The sequence below is a fragment of the Semicossyphus pulcher genome, unplaced genomic scaffold (genome assembly GCF_022749685.1).
Source record: "Semicossyphus pulcher isolate SPU_LCO1_2020_fin unplaced genomic scaffold, fSemPul1.0.p SCAF_17, whole genome shotgun sequence".
Taxonomy (NCBI): domain Eukaryota; kingdom Metazoa; phylum Chordata; class Actinopteri; order Labriformes; family Labridae; genus Semicossyphus; species Semicossyphus pulcher.
Window position 1 is genome coordinate 27,975,295 of NW_027211681.1, and position 13,651 is coordinate 27,988,945.

A 13,651-nucleotide genomic window follows, 5' to 3' on the forward strand; every position below is an offset into this window, starting at 1 on the left:
CGGTAAACGGTTTTTGGATGTCACTTAGCAGAGAATCAGTGCTGCAGTGGTCCTTGCCTTTAACACAGTCTCTGCTGGTAACGATGTTTTGTGTGTGATCTAAACCGGTGTACCTGTTAAACATGGAAAGTTTTGAAAGAACCAGCAGACGACCGACCTGCCACAGCGGTGCATGCTGGGTGATATTGAGGCAGGGTAGCAGCAGCAGCAGCAGCAGCAGCCGGCTGACTCAACCTTTAGTTTGTGCTTCAGTTTCAGCCGTCCTGCGCTGTTCAGCCGGTTTAATCTGACGTGAGGACAGCACTGTCTTTACCTGAGTCATGGAAGCCGATGGACAACATCTCACGGTTAGCTCAACTGTTTCTTCTGGTAACCAAGACACCTGCTGTCAAACCGAGCCGGATGATGAGGATAAGCTAATGCTAAAGCTAAAGCTAGCTTGACGTTCAGGGAAGATGCTTGTTGTTGACGTTAGCGTTAGCTAGCTGCGTAGTTAGCTTAGTAGTAGACTTCTCACTTACTTATATCTGCTGATGTTGCTTTGCTAGCCTTCATGTATCTCTGGTGACCTCATATTGTTGTTGTAAAACAATATAAACGACTCGGCAACGTGACAAGAAAGTTATGACACATTAGCAGGTAACACGGTTAATTTAGCTTGGCTTTTGAAATTCTTACTCCGGCTAACCAAGCTAGGCTAAGTTAGCTACTGTTACAACCCACCTAAGCGAAATGTCTCGGCCTTGTAGTCTAATTAGATGCCATCTAGTTAATGCTAACCTAGCTGTTAGCTTAATGTCAGCTCAATCCTAGTCGGGTCGTTTTCAGTTCTACATAAATATACGACTCAGCTGTGAAGTGTCTACTTAGCTAACGATAGCGCTACTAGCCTGCTAAGCTAGATGCTTAACGATTTAGCTACGTTAGCCTCCTAGCTTCCCTTCAATACCAACCTCAGACAAGTGAGGAAAATGTGTAGAACTTAGCTAACTCCAGAAATTGCCTCAACACGCAGAGCCCGAGTGTTTAGTTTAGAGAACAAACAGCTGTCAAAAGAGGCTAACCTTGTCATGAAGGTGACAGACAGTTCGTCTAAATAGATAACATATTAGCTGTGCTGGCTAATAAATTAACCCAGTTGGATGAGATGTTGGGCTTGTCCAAAACAGCTGCTTTCACTTAACACTCACTTTAAATGTATCTTTATTCAGATTAAGCCATTGGGATGGCTGTCGGCTGAGGAGTTCAGTGAGGTCAGCTCTCAGACACATCAAATGGTTTAGAGGGGATGGAGCCACAGATCCCAGTGCAGTTTCCTTGGGGACACATTATGGACAGGAAAAACATTAATGTTTTATAATAGAAATGTTCCTTCATGTTTGTTAACTTGTCTTTCTGGACTTGCATGTCCAAGTCAGCCACGCCTGGGTGGAGACTACCTGCTCCCAGGTATTCAGTCAGATAAGGCCAACAAAGCAAATACACGTTTCAGACGCCACCCACTGCTCTGGTTGGTGGAGGAGAATGCAAACAGAGTTTCCTCTTACAGTTGGCAAGAGACTCCAGTTAGTTTAGCATAATTTACACAACAGAAACTTTGGGGAAACACTTATATTCTTTTAGCAGGATTGCAACTTCCCAAAATAACTATTTGTCTTCAAATAATTTGTCTCCAATTATGGCAAAATGAGGCAACAAATGAGAGCAAAGTAGGGCTTCAACGACAGAGTTTTTAAAATCATTAGATGATATCTGATTATTTTAATAAATTGTTGATTTACAGGGACATATTTACAAGGTTTGTACAAATAACAGGCAACAGATCAGTAGAGAGGGGAAATGGATGTTTAATGAGAATGAAGGCAGATTAATGATGACAAGACACCTTTAATGAAGCCTTTATAAGCGGGCAGTGTTTCTGTGCACCATGTTGCCCTCAGGTTGATCCTTGCATCATTGTGCACATCACATGAACTGAAGCATCTGTAAATAGAACTAGTTGTGTCAGAGGATGCAGTCTGATCTCAGTCTCAGTTTTATATATCACAGCGCTGGTTTCTTATTATCACTCTATTACTGTCAATTTGACGCCAATCCGTCTCTTTTAGTGCCTCAGTAATTTGATTTCTGCTGTGGCTCAAACCACACATTACGCTAATTGGTCCTGGAGCTCCAATGAGAACAGCCCTTATTAACTTCTTGTGTTTATAAGGCCAGACTGATGTGTAAAGATGGATCGTAGGGTTTTTGCACCAAGGCCTTATTTACATGTCTTCATGTCTCAGGCTTCAGCTGGCAGAAAAGACAGGGCTGTAGTGGGTACAGCTTCCGTTTTCAAGGCAAATGGAGTCTGGTGTGTGTGCAGAGAGCGATGCAACGTCTGTCTGTGGTTAAAACTATCATCTTCCTCTGTAACAGGTTAAAAAATACAGCAATTCCCCTTTAAAAACATCTGTGTTTACCGATTGTTTGTTTCTGATGACGTCTTTTCTTGCTGTCTCAGGTGTAGCCAGGAGGATTCGTTGATTGGCAGAGAATCATGGAGCCAGATGTCATCCGCATGTACGCCTCCTCTCCGCCCCCGATGGAGGACGGAGCAGAGGAAGAGGACAACGAGTTTGGAGACTTCGGCACCTTCTCCAGCGTCCCAAGCAGCATCAGCTTCACAGAATTCGACACCCCGACCACTTTCAACCAGACCCAAGCTTTGACCGCCACCTCCCCACCTGAGCTCATCAACAACAGAGGGGTGGTGGGATTCAGCCACACTTCCTCCAACGGCACCCACAGCCCCGGTAATGAGCTATCCAAGGCTAATGGTGTTGTGCCAGCAGGCCACCTGGGCAGCACCCCCTCAGAAAGAACTGAGATGAAAAAGGTCCTCTCCAGCTCTCTGGATTTCTCAGTGAGCGACACAGCTGGAAGCGAGCCCGCTGACTGCAATGGAGGAGGTACAGAGGTGCTAACAAATGGGTTTGCAACCTTTGACATTCAGGGAAGCCCTTCCTTGCAGAATTCTGTCCACTCTCACATAAAAGGAACGTCCACTGGGGACAATAGCAGCGTCCCCGTCGAGAGCCCAGAGGACGATTTTGCAGACTTTGCTGCTTTTTCAAATGCTGAAGGATACCTCAGCCAGACGGCAAACGAGGACTTAGACAACTCCACAGGGGGCAGCTGGCCAGCAGAGGCTGCCTGCCATGAGGAGCACTGTAATATAGCACAGGGAAAGACTTCAGAGGACAATGTCAGGGACACAAACAGAACTGGACCCGACACATGCGGCTCTGATTCCATATCTGTTCCTGCTGAGGCCCCGGACGGCTCGTGCAACACGGACCGGGGCTCTCACACAGACGCTGACTCTCATCAAAGGGACGTAGCCTTTGCCTCAGAGGCAGTTTGCACTAACGAACCCCTCTCTCTGAACGGGGTGGATGTAGCGGACAGGGACGATTCCAAAGACGCCGCTGGCTGCAGCGAAAACGATCTCTCACCTGATGCAGCTGCCGATGGCGAGGTGGAACAGTCAGACTGGAAGGTCTCCGGTAACGAGACTGAGACAGAAACGGAGACGGAAACATCATTGGGCCGGCCGCTGTCCACAGACGCTCTGGAGGAGTACATAGACATGAGCACTACGGGCTCGGTGCCCTCGCCGCCCCTCCAGGGGGAGACCGCAACGCCCGCCGACCATAGCCAGCTGGCTGAGGACGACATGGATGAAGACTTTGGGGACTTTGGAGATGCCGGCTCGTTCAGCGGTCAGGGCTTTGCAGATTTTGATCAGCTGGACGTTCAGCAGGAGCAGAGCAGATCGCACAGCCCTGCCGCCGCACAGGAAGCTGAAGACACCAAGGAGGAGGACGACTTTGGCGACTTCAACTCCCCAAAATTCCAAGCAGGCGGAAACGAGGGGGAGGACGGAGGCAAGTTTGCAGACTTCCCTGTAAGCGACAGTTTTGGGAATTTCAGTTCGGCTGCAGAGGGAGCAGACGATGGGGCAGATGCAGGGTGGAGCGCCTTCGGGGAGCAGCAACAGCAGGTTGAGGGGGAGTCCTGGGCGGCATTCAGCACGGAGCCGAGTGTTGCTCCTCCTGCAGAAAGCAAAGAAGAGGAGGAGGAGCAGGAGGAGGAGGAGGAGGATGAGTGGCATGAAAGTGAAGCTCCAGCAGTCAGTGAGGACGCCAGCAGGACAGACAGACAGTCGGTAAGCACTGTGGGAGAGAAACTGGTCGCACTGGGAACCTTCATGCCTGCAGAGTTAATGAACCCACACCTTCATCTTTTATTATTTATGCAGAGCTTAATAGCACAGAAACGGTTTGTTTATGAAATGTGTAGTCAGTTAGGGAGTCGTTGCTTCATAGAAACGACACAAAAGCCCCTCACGACTGTAATGGATGTGTCAAAACTTTGCATATTCAAAACATTCATCAGCAACGTTTCTACAGAAACCTCGTCTCTGATACTCCAGATAATCCACCGATGCTGCTCAGAGCTTTTCTTTTTGTTTTGGGGGCTATTTCTGAGGAAGCAGAGGAATTCTCAAAGACAGACGTCTAAACATCCTGATAAATTGTACTGAAACTATCTGCGTGGAGAGATGCCACACACTTATGACTTATCACTAGGCAGATATTATCGACTGATCTTAGTCAGATTAATTTATGTTTTCATGCAGGTAAAATGAGCAGAACCAGAAGTAACGGTAGCAAAAGTTTCTGCTGTCCACAAACCAAAAGACAAAAATATCATTTATATCAGTTTGTTCTTATTCAGCTGAGTCACCGCCCTCACACCAACGTCCACCGTGTGTTGGAAACATTAACTGACCCGTTAATGAAAAGGTGAACTTCTGATTTGATCAGGTGGAACAGAGAAGGAAGGTGTTGGCTGTTCTTAAATGATCCGTGTGATCAGACGCTGTGTGCTGACGTCTGCAGCTGGAGAGCTGTGGAGTACAGTGTCACATCAGTGTGTGTGTGTGTGTGTGTGTGCGTGTGTGTCAGAGAGACTCCTGCAGGCTCCGCCCTCATGTGACTAAAACAGGTATTTAAACTGAAGTACATTCCTGTCAGATTAAGACACAGAATTGAGGTCCCAACTCTGCAGCTTAGTTACGCTGCGTCTTCCTGTTTCATCATGCAGTGTGTAATCTGTGTGACAGCTACAAGAACAGAATTAAAAGCACGGAAGTGTCTGAGGGCACCAGGATCCTCTCTGTCCTCGCCAAGATACAATTTTCCTGGACAGAAACATACGTTAGATTTCTGAAGATGTATAAACACAACCAACCCTGCACTGAAAGGCTTCTTCTGCTGCACCTTTGACGACACCCAGCAGCTGGGTTTGGTCTGTAGCGTCTGTTAAACTGTGATCACACCCAGGTTTACAAGCTGGCAGGGGAAGCTGGGTTAGGCGACTTTATAAGGACATTTAAAACAGTGTCTCCTGTTGTTGTACGGACAGGAAACAGCTTTAATAACACTCTGATGCTGCTCTCTGTCTCTGTCAAGCTGTTGTGCAAAGCTGAAGCATTAAGGGCACAAGTATGCGTGGCATGTACACCAGTGCAGAATGATAATGTCTTGCCAAGCCTACAAGAACTGGTTTCATGGACACGGTGTTTCCTATTCACATTCCTGCCTGAGTGAAGACGTGACTCATAAACATGCTGCTACTTATGGAGAGATAAAGCAAGCAATGTAAACATGTAAATATACGTTTAGAGTTATAATCTCAAAGATCTCAGTTTCTTTGGCGACACCTCATGGTGATCAGCGGTAACTGCGGGAGCACACGTCCCAGATATCCACACAGTGCTTTCGGTCGCTTTCCTTTTCAGACTGTTTGCTTCATCTGAGCGTCGAGTTTGTTTCTTCTTCTTTGGATTTTCACTTCTTGTTGAAGTTGTATCTGTAGTCATCCATCTTTTCTTTGTTTGTTCAGCCATAGTAGATTACTGTTTACTCGCGACACTTGCAGAGAGCGGAAAAGCAGCCGCTTAGCTCCGCCTACCCTCTCTGGCAGACCAACCACTGCTGGCTGATGGAAAACGCGTCACTAACTGGGCGCCGCCACAGACACCCAGCCCATAATAATACTATATACTGCAGATGCAAAGGCTTCCATCAGTGGGCCGTAGGCTCAGTCAGCATGTGTGACCTCCTACAGAGATAGATAGAGACCTAACAGACATTTTATTTTCACCACTAAATTGACACCAGTTAATCTGAGGGCGGCTGACAGCTGCTTGAGCTTCCTCTGAAAGGTGTGAAAGCACAGACATGACACCCAGCGCTCCATCCAAAAGGTGAAAGCTCGAGTTTCTTCTGTGTTTCGTTGGATGTGAGTAAACAGCAGCTTTCCTCTCTGCAGGCGTCGCTCTCGAGTCGCCTGGAGAAGCTGTTTCAGAGCAGCTTCCCTCAGACCTCCGCGGTCCCCCTGGTGGAGGACGTGGTGTCGTCCCTGAAGGACCTTCTGGAGCCTCCAGAGGAGAAACCACAGCCAGGAGGCGAGGAGGAGCAGAGGTCGCCGGGGAGCAGGTGAGTTTGAGCAGTAATGTAAAAGCAGTAACAGAAAGTGTGGAGCATCTTCTCTATTCAAAACCATGAGACATTTTCATCCCCCACCGCTGTGACCTGCCTCTCTGTTAGCCAACAGGTCCATGACTTCCTGCTGTGACTCAGCCATGACAGACCGCTTGTTGCTCCCCAAACATTGGAAGCAAATCTTTCCAAATCCTTTATTTATGAGACCAAATCAGAGGGGAATCTGGTCAGAGCGCCGCACATTTGTCAATCATAATACTGATATTTGGCGTCAGCATATCGATGATTGTACTGCAGGAGTCGGGGTCGTGATGTGTTGCCGTATCGATGTTTTGTCCCACCCCATCTTTATGAACAGTTGATGGTTTAAACAGTCGCCTCAGTGAAGTTGAGACTCTTTCTTTTCAGGCCTAAAAACACTCGACAGAAAACTGCAGAGAACAAACAGAAAAAGAGTCCTGGTGGTTTAAGCTGTTTACGTTTCGCTGTGTTTGTTTGCTCTTGTTTGTGTATGAACGTTTAGTCTCTTTGTCTATCCTGCTCTTTGACTCTGCTGCGTCTCGTGTCCCGGTGCAGGGCCGTGCGAGACGGCGTGTGGACGCAGCTTCAGGACATCCACGAGGCCATCGGCCTCAGATATCAGTGGGGGGGCTCTCACTGCAACAAGGCACTACTCTGCTGCCTGGGCATCGACACCAGGAACATCGTGAGTCCCTGCTGCACGCTCCGTCTCCTAACAGCTCACCTTTACTCCTTTAACTGTCGGAGAAGAGACATAAACAAGAAGTCTTTAGATTATAAATGAAGCTTCAGAGTAATGATCATTTTGACCCTTTCACTGTAGAGATGCACAGATCACCCTCTCTTTGCACAAAGTCATGTAATGATGCATCAAGTAATCTGACCTTTATTAACCTGGCAGATATCAGGGACTGCAACACAAGCTTGTGAGGCAGACAAATCCTGCAGCAGGATGTTTCCTGTTTTCTAACCTTTAATGTTTGAATGTTCTCAGCTGTTCACGGGGCAGAAGAAGCAACCGGTCATCGTGCCCATGTACGCCGCCAGCCTGGTGAGTCTCCGGTCTCTGTCTCCTTCACCTTAAAGCACACACCTTCATCCAACACTTCATATGCTCCCCGTTAGGCTGTGTGTCCACCAAAAGGTCTTTACTCAGCTCAAACTGACGTGATGTGTTCCGGAGCTCAGCCAACAGTCCGCAGGTCGCGACTCAGTGACGTCCTACTCTGGTGTTTTTTTAAATGACAGTCAATAAGACACAAAACAAGACCATCTGTATGAACCAACCCTTAGCAGTCTGTTAGAGTCACTGTAAAGTTAATGTCAGCAGATTGAATGTGTTTGTATGTACATATATTCAGCACAGCGAGTTTGTGATCTGTGTGTTTCTGTGCCGTGTTTAGGGGATGCTGGAACCAACCAAAGAGCCTGTGAAGCCCGTCTCTGCAGCAGAGATGATCGCTTCGATAGCCCAGGCGCCTCCAGTGGCTCCAGAGAAAAGCTCCTGTCCCCCAGACACAGTCCAGGTGGGACCTCCGTGCGGTGCCACTGCTGGTCTTTTTATGTAGTATTTATTAAGAAACCAACCAGCGAGTCAGAAATCTGCTTCCTGTTTGCATCAATGTGCATGCATTGTGCAGCTGATGTTCTTGTAATCTCAATTTACAGATTCTACATAAAAATGTGAAATGCACGACTGGATTTTAGTCCAGGAAGAGTTCTGGTTTCTGTTTGTAGTACGTTTGTAGTCCGAGTAGTATTGACCAATCACGTATCAGCAGGCTGCGGCGCATGCAGGAAAAACATTCGGTGTGGAGAGCCAATCAGACGCAACGTAATCCACCGTAACGACATCCCGGCTCCCACCAGCGCCTGACGACGTTTTATTAATCTCTATAAACAGACGTCTACATGCTAACAGCTAACAGCTAACAATCTGTTCTAGAGCTAACATTCAACTTCATTCGGCTTCATCCCGCTGCAGTAAGCCAGAGTGCAGCCTCTGTGTAACTTCCTGTTTACAGTGAGACTGAGACTCAGCACGGACAGATGAACGGGCGCTCCTCCGGGGAATGGGACGAACCGAGAGATGACAGCGTTTATTTAGCAGACACATCTGGAGGGAGAATGTACCTTTGATCTGAACACACGGTCGCTGCTCAAGCTGCTGACTGGACTGTAAACAAAGCAGCGCACGGAGGAGGACGTCTGGGCTGGAAGTTCGCCGTTGCTCCCAGAGAATATATCGTCGTCAGACTTTAGCCGAGGGTCCGAGATTGATGTTGTAGTCATGTGAGTTTTCAGGCATGTTAGAATGGACAGAGAATCTAAAACGCTCGTCTGGATGTCGATCATTTTAAATTTAAAGCGTAGCATCAAAAAAGCTCAATAAGAAGACGACGCATCACAAGCTACCTCAATGATAAACCGTGTTCACTTCCTGTCTCCTACATGGGCTCCGTCTCATTTTTCCCTCCCTAAAAATAGTTCAATAAAAAAAATGTAATCAAGCAAATACCAGCAGCTTTACTTAAGTTTTAACTTTAATCTCTCTCTATGCTCCTCCAGCAGGAGGCGCTCCCACCCGTCCAGTTCGACTGGAGCAGCAGTGGCCTTACCAACCCTCTGGACGGTAGGTGACCCCCACCACCTCCACCCTGAACCCCCTCCCTGCTCGCTCTCGTCTTCTTTTCCACACTCACACTTTACTAACCCTCGTGGAGTTTCCTGAAGGTCGGTCCAAAAATCCACCCGCCACTTCCTGTGATTCTCAACCAATCAGATTGTTAGGAGCAGAAACAGACTCCACGTGATGGACATGTTTGTGCAGAATTTGGCGGGTGGTGTTTTTACGTCCTGACTGAGCATGAAAACGTCTGATTTTTAACTTCTAACACTTTTCATTAAAGGAAAAATCCACCGTCAACATTCAGACACTGTTGTGAGTTTTCAGGGTTCCAGCGGCTCCTTCAGAAAGTCTTGAAAGGTCTTAAATTAAAATCAGGGAAATTAAACCGTAACGTCTCAGACACACTGCAAGCTTTACGTGTTTACGTGATGTTACAGCTACACACGGTGACGCCTGGCTGCGTGACATCGTCTCGTTGTCGTCAGTCGTGGTGTGTGGCTAAATACAGATGAGCTAAGATGTCCAGATGCAGGTTTAGCGTAAATGGTTGGAAGAAGAGAGGTTTTGGAGGTTGTTGGCGCTACAAGAAACCACAACACAAGGTGCATCTCATGCCGAAAGACATTCTCGTTCGGGTCATGGAGGAGAAAGCTGCAGCTGATACAAGAAGAAGAATTTACATTTGTTTTATTAGAGGGGAAAAGTTGACTCAGACAAACAGACATGCTGCTACACAGAGCATGAAGAGTGTGGAGAGAACAAACAGCATCTTTTAGACCCTCACACACTTAGACCCTCGCTGTGACTCGATGGTGGATTTTTCCTTTAAACCTCTTAAAACCAACATGGCTGCTCTGCATGAAGAAGTCTCATCAAACAGTAGAAACATGATCTAACGCTCATGTAGCTGACTCTCTGATCACTGACACTGCTGCATGTCTCTGGTCTCTCTCTCTCTCTCTCTCTCTCTCTCTCTGTGGTTGTTAACCTCGGTCGCCCCGCGCCTGCAGCGAGCGGGGGCTCGTCTCTGTTAAACCTGGATTTCTTTGGTCCTGTGGAGGATTCAGGCTCCACCAGCTCAACCTCCATCCCAGGTCAGCAGCTGCTCATGGCCTCCTGCTCCTCCTCCTCCTGCTCCTCCTCTGTCGTTCCCCTTCTTTAAATTAACCCCTTCATCCCCGACTCTCGCTTGTAAAACTCATAAAACTGGTCTGTGAGACGAAAGGACCGATCGCTTAATCGACCAGAATATTACTCCACTGTCTGTCGTGCACATTGACTCAGAAAGTACTTTGTTTACATTCAGCGAACAGAAAACAAACAGGTAATGTTTTATAGGGGGGGAAACGTCAGCCAGCGCCCTCTGGTGGCTCTTTTAAGAGTGTTTTTACCTAAAAGGGGGAATTACTCATCAGAAACTCTTGTAAGGTAAAAGAGTGTGGTGGCTTTGAAGAGAGCGATGTCACAAGCAACATGATTAAAAAAGCATCTTATCAAACAAAAGGTGAAAAGCGTAGAACATCAAAGGATAAATTACAGCGCTTTAATCCTCCTGAGGGAAACTGTGCAGCAGCTGCAGCTCAAAGAGTTCAAATAAATCCAACAAACTCTCCTCTTCAGGCGTCGACCCCGAGTTGTACGAGCTGACGACGGCCAAGCTGGACCCGGGCAGCTCCGGCAGCCGAGTGGCCGACGCCTTCGCCCGCCTGATGTCCACCATGGAGAAGACCAGCACCTCCACAAGGTCAGAGGTCAAACAGCTGCAGAATAAAAGAGGCCAACAGGCAGCAGACGAGTGTCAGGGGTCATGTGATGTTTTGTTCTCTCTAAGAGACAAAGAAGAGAACCTCAGGGCGGCTGGGTTTGCTTCAGTCCATCTGGAGATTTCAGCATTATAGACTGTGTTTGTTTGTTTGTTTGTTTGTTTGTTTGTTTGTTTGTAATTATGGAACTTTTCATGTTTTAATTTTGGATCATTTCAGTGACAACTTTGTGCTTTTATTTTGTCACTTCCTGTTTGACAGGAAGCCGAGGAGAGAGGAGAACCTGAGCGAGGAGGCGGCTAAGGTGATCTCAGGTCTGCCGGATCTTTCCTTCATGCAGGCCAAAGTGCTGATGTTTCCCGCCACGCTGACGCCGCTCGGCTCCGTGGCCACGCCGGACTGAATCCCCGCCCCCTTCTTTAACTGACATCGCCTCTCCCCTGACCGTTTGGCCCCGCCCACTGGATCAGTCCAAGTTGTCATCTTCTTTTTTCTTTGTTTTCTTGCTGCGGCTTAGCTCCTCCCTCCCTTACATGCTTTTTTTTTGTTTTGTTTTTTTGCGAATTTTGTTTTTTTAATTTTTAAAAAATGAAGCGAAGCATTTATCATGACGGGAAACAGCTGGGACGCTCGGCCCACCACCTGCACATTAACAGAATAGGAGATAATTAATTTATAGAGCTGATAATTTATAGAGGAAGGTTTTAGACGTGCGTGCTGTTCATATGTAGAAGAATCATCGTGTATATAATCAGGGATTAAACCGTTGTTTTCCTTTTGTTTTAACTCTGGATGATCTGTGGAGGATGATTTTACGTCTCTGTGGTGGGAGTGTGTTCGTGTCTGTGAAGGAAACACTGGCTGAATCAAACCGAAGTGGTATATATGTAAGTTTAAATTAATACATTTATATACATATATAAAATCTATATAAATATATATATATATTTATCAACTTGAAACCACACTGCCTGCAAAATCCAGCTGAATGTTTGTCCCCTCGTTGTGTTTAAAGGCCTTAGTTTTTACCTTCAGTCGTGCAGATTTTAACCTGATTTTCTGTCTTTTCTAATTTAAATCGCTTTTTAACATAAATTAAGTCCAAACCTCCCACCGTCTCTAGACTGTCCTTTGTTTATTTTATAGTTAGGAAAACCTCCAGCGACCGAGCGCTGCTGAATCTGTTTTCACTTTTATTTTAATTCCATGTTGAAATATTTGACAGATTTTCCGGCGGCTCCGGTCGGTGGATAAAAACACGTTTCCTTCCTCGTTTGTGTCCGCTCGCTCACTGTTCATTTTCCTTGTTTTTCGGGGGTAAAAACGGGACCTTTTTGGTTAAAACCACTGAAACTGGACGAACGTTTCTCGGCAGTGAAAGTCGACTCGCATCAGAAGGGAATTAAGGGACCAATTTCCGCTTCCATGTGTTTGTTCTGTACACTGTTCCTTATATGAAGTGCTTTTCGTTGTTGCCGCTCTTATTTGCGATTATTTTTTGTTTTGTTTTGCTCATACTACTGTCTGCCCGTCTCCCAGGAGGATTTTGCACATTGTAAAGATGAAATGGATGTAATCATAGTTCACTGTGGCTTTAGACTGTGTACAGTTAAACTATGGACTGTAAAATGTACGGGAAAATTCCTATGGAAAAAAACTGAATCACTTGAAGAGCCTGTCAAAAGGTTATCGTGCATGCCCAGGTTCTTTTGAGACTTTAAGTGTGTAAATTTTACTTTTAGTGTACACAAGAAATTAAAATAGTTATCTTCTCTGCTTGTTTCTGTTTCTTTACAGAACAAAAACTTCCTGTATCCATATTCACGTTTTGGGGACTAAATAACTTTTTGAATTGCTCCCGCTGGCAGCCAAGAAACGGGCTGTTCAGATGGTTATTCTAAGTGTGTGACAACATGACAGAAAGGATCCCTACAGAGATAGACCTTTTTGTTACAGAGGAAGATGATTGTTTTAACCACACACAGACGTTACATCGCTCTCTGCACACACACCAGACTCCATTCAGAAAAACACTGATTTTAGCTTGCAGTAAACAGGAGTTGCTGGTCTACATCTGCCTCGATCTGTTAGTTTGTTTTTGTTAATGTGTGTCTTTGGTGTTCAAACATTATTTTGGATCAACACAATATTTATGACAGAGGAATTAATACATTGTTACAGAGGAAGATCATGCTTTTAAACACAAACAGACGTTACATTGTTCTCTTCAATCACACCAGACTCCATTGAAAAAAGTGGTGATTTTACCTCATAGAACATCGTGTCTCTCCATCTCTCATCTCCCTGGCTCTGTAGCTGAGAGTGACGGCTGGCCCCAGACATGAGGGGTACACTCGCTTTACAGATGAGTGTGACGTCTGCTGTTGTGAGCGCATATTGCCATTTAAAAGTTTAGACCCGAAATATAACACGATCCGACTTTTTCATGTTTGTAAAGGAGAAAAAACACAAAGAGGACAAAGATGAGATCATTTTCATTTAATGTAGAAAATAAAGTTACTAAAGTCGGAGCTGAATCCTCTTTTTACACATCTGAAAATGTTCCTGAAGAAAAATGTGGTATTGCATAGGACAAGGCACAGATTCATTTAATAATAATTACATCCTTCTGTTAATGTCCAGTAAAAACAAGAGAAATAAAAGAAACCTGCCACAGTCGAGTT

The 13,651-nt window shown here is 46.1% G+C and overlaps 1 protein-coding gene across 5 annotated transcripts; it reads left to right on the forward strand.

The window, feature by feature from the left end:
• Positions 1-222: 222 nt before the first annotated feature.
• aftpha (aftiphilin a) lies at positions 223-12,741 on the forward strand. Of its 5 annotated transcripts, none has more exons than XM_069665423.1 (10): positions 223-347; positions 2,504-4,210; positions 6,382-6,548; positions 7,131-7,260; positions 7,570-7,626; positions 7,979-8,101; positions 9,144-9,207; positions 10,215-10,298; positions 10,825-10,948; positions 11,229-12,741. In XM_069665423.1, exons 2-10 carry the CDS (start codon positions 2,540-2,542, stop codon positions 11,368-11,370), a joined length of 2,562 nt encoding a protein of 853 aa, XP_069521524.1. In that variant the 5' UTR covers positions 223-347; positions 2,504-2,539; the 3' UTR covers positions 11,371-12,741. The 5 variants fall into 5 exon arrangements, with proteins under 5 accessions (XP_069521524.1, XP_069521525.1, XP_069521526.1 ...); XM_069665424.1 differs by having other exon boundaries at positions 9,147-9,207; XM_069665425.1 differs by lacking the exon at positions 10,215-10,298.
• Positions 12,742-13,651: the final 910 nt, after the last annotated feature.

What these genes read in the sequence shown, in the direction of transcription:
- aftpha (XM_069665423.1), top strand. Translation starts at nt 2,540, where the DNA reads ATGGAGCCAGATGTCATCCGCATGTACGCCTCCTCTCCGCCCCCGATG. An exon ending in CAGAGGTCGCCGGGGAGCAG is followed by an intron (nt 6,549 to 7,130) that starts GTGAGTTTGAGC and finishes GTCCCGGTGCAG; the next exon opens with GGCCGTGCGAGACGGCGTGT. An exon ending in CCTTACCAACCCTCTGGACG is followed by an intron (nt 9,208 to 10,214) that starts GTAGGTGACCCC and finishes CCGCGCCTGCAG; the next exon opens with CGAGCGGGGGCTCGTCTCTG.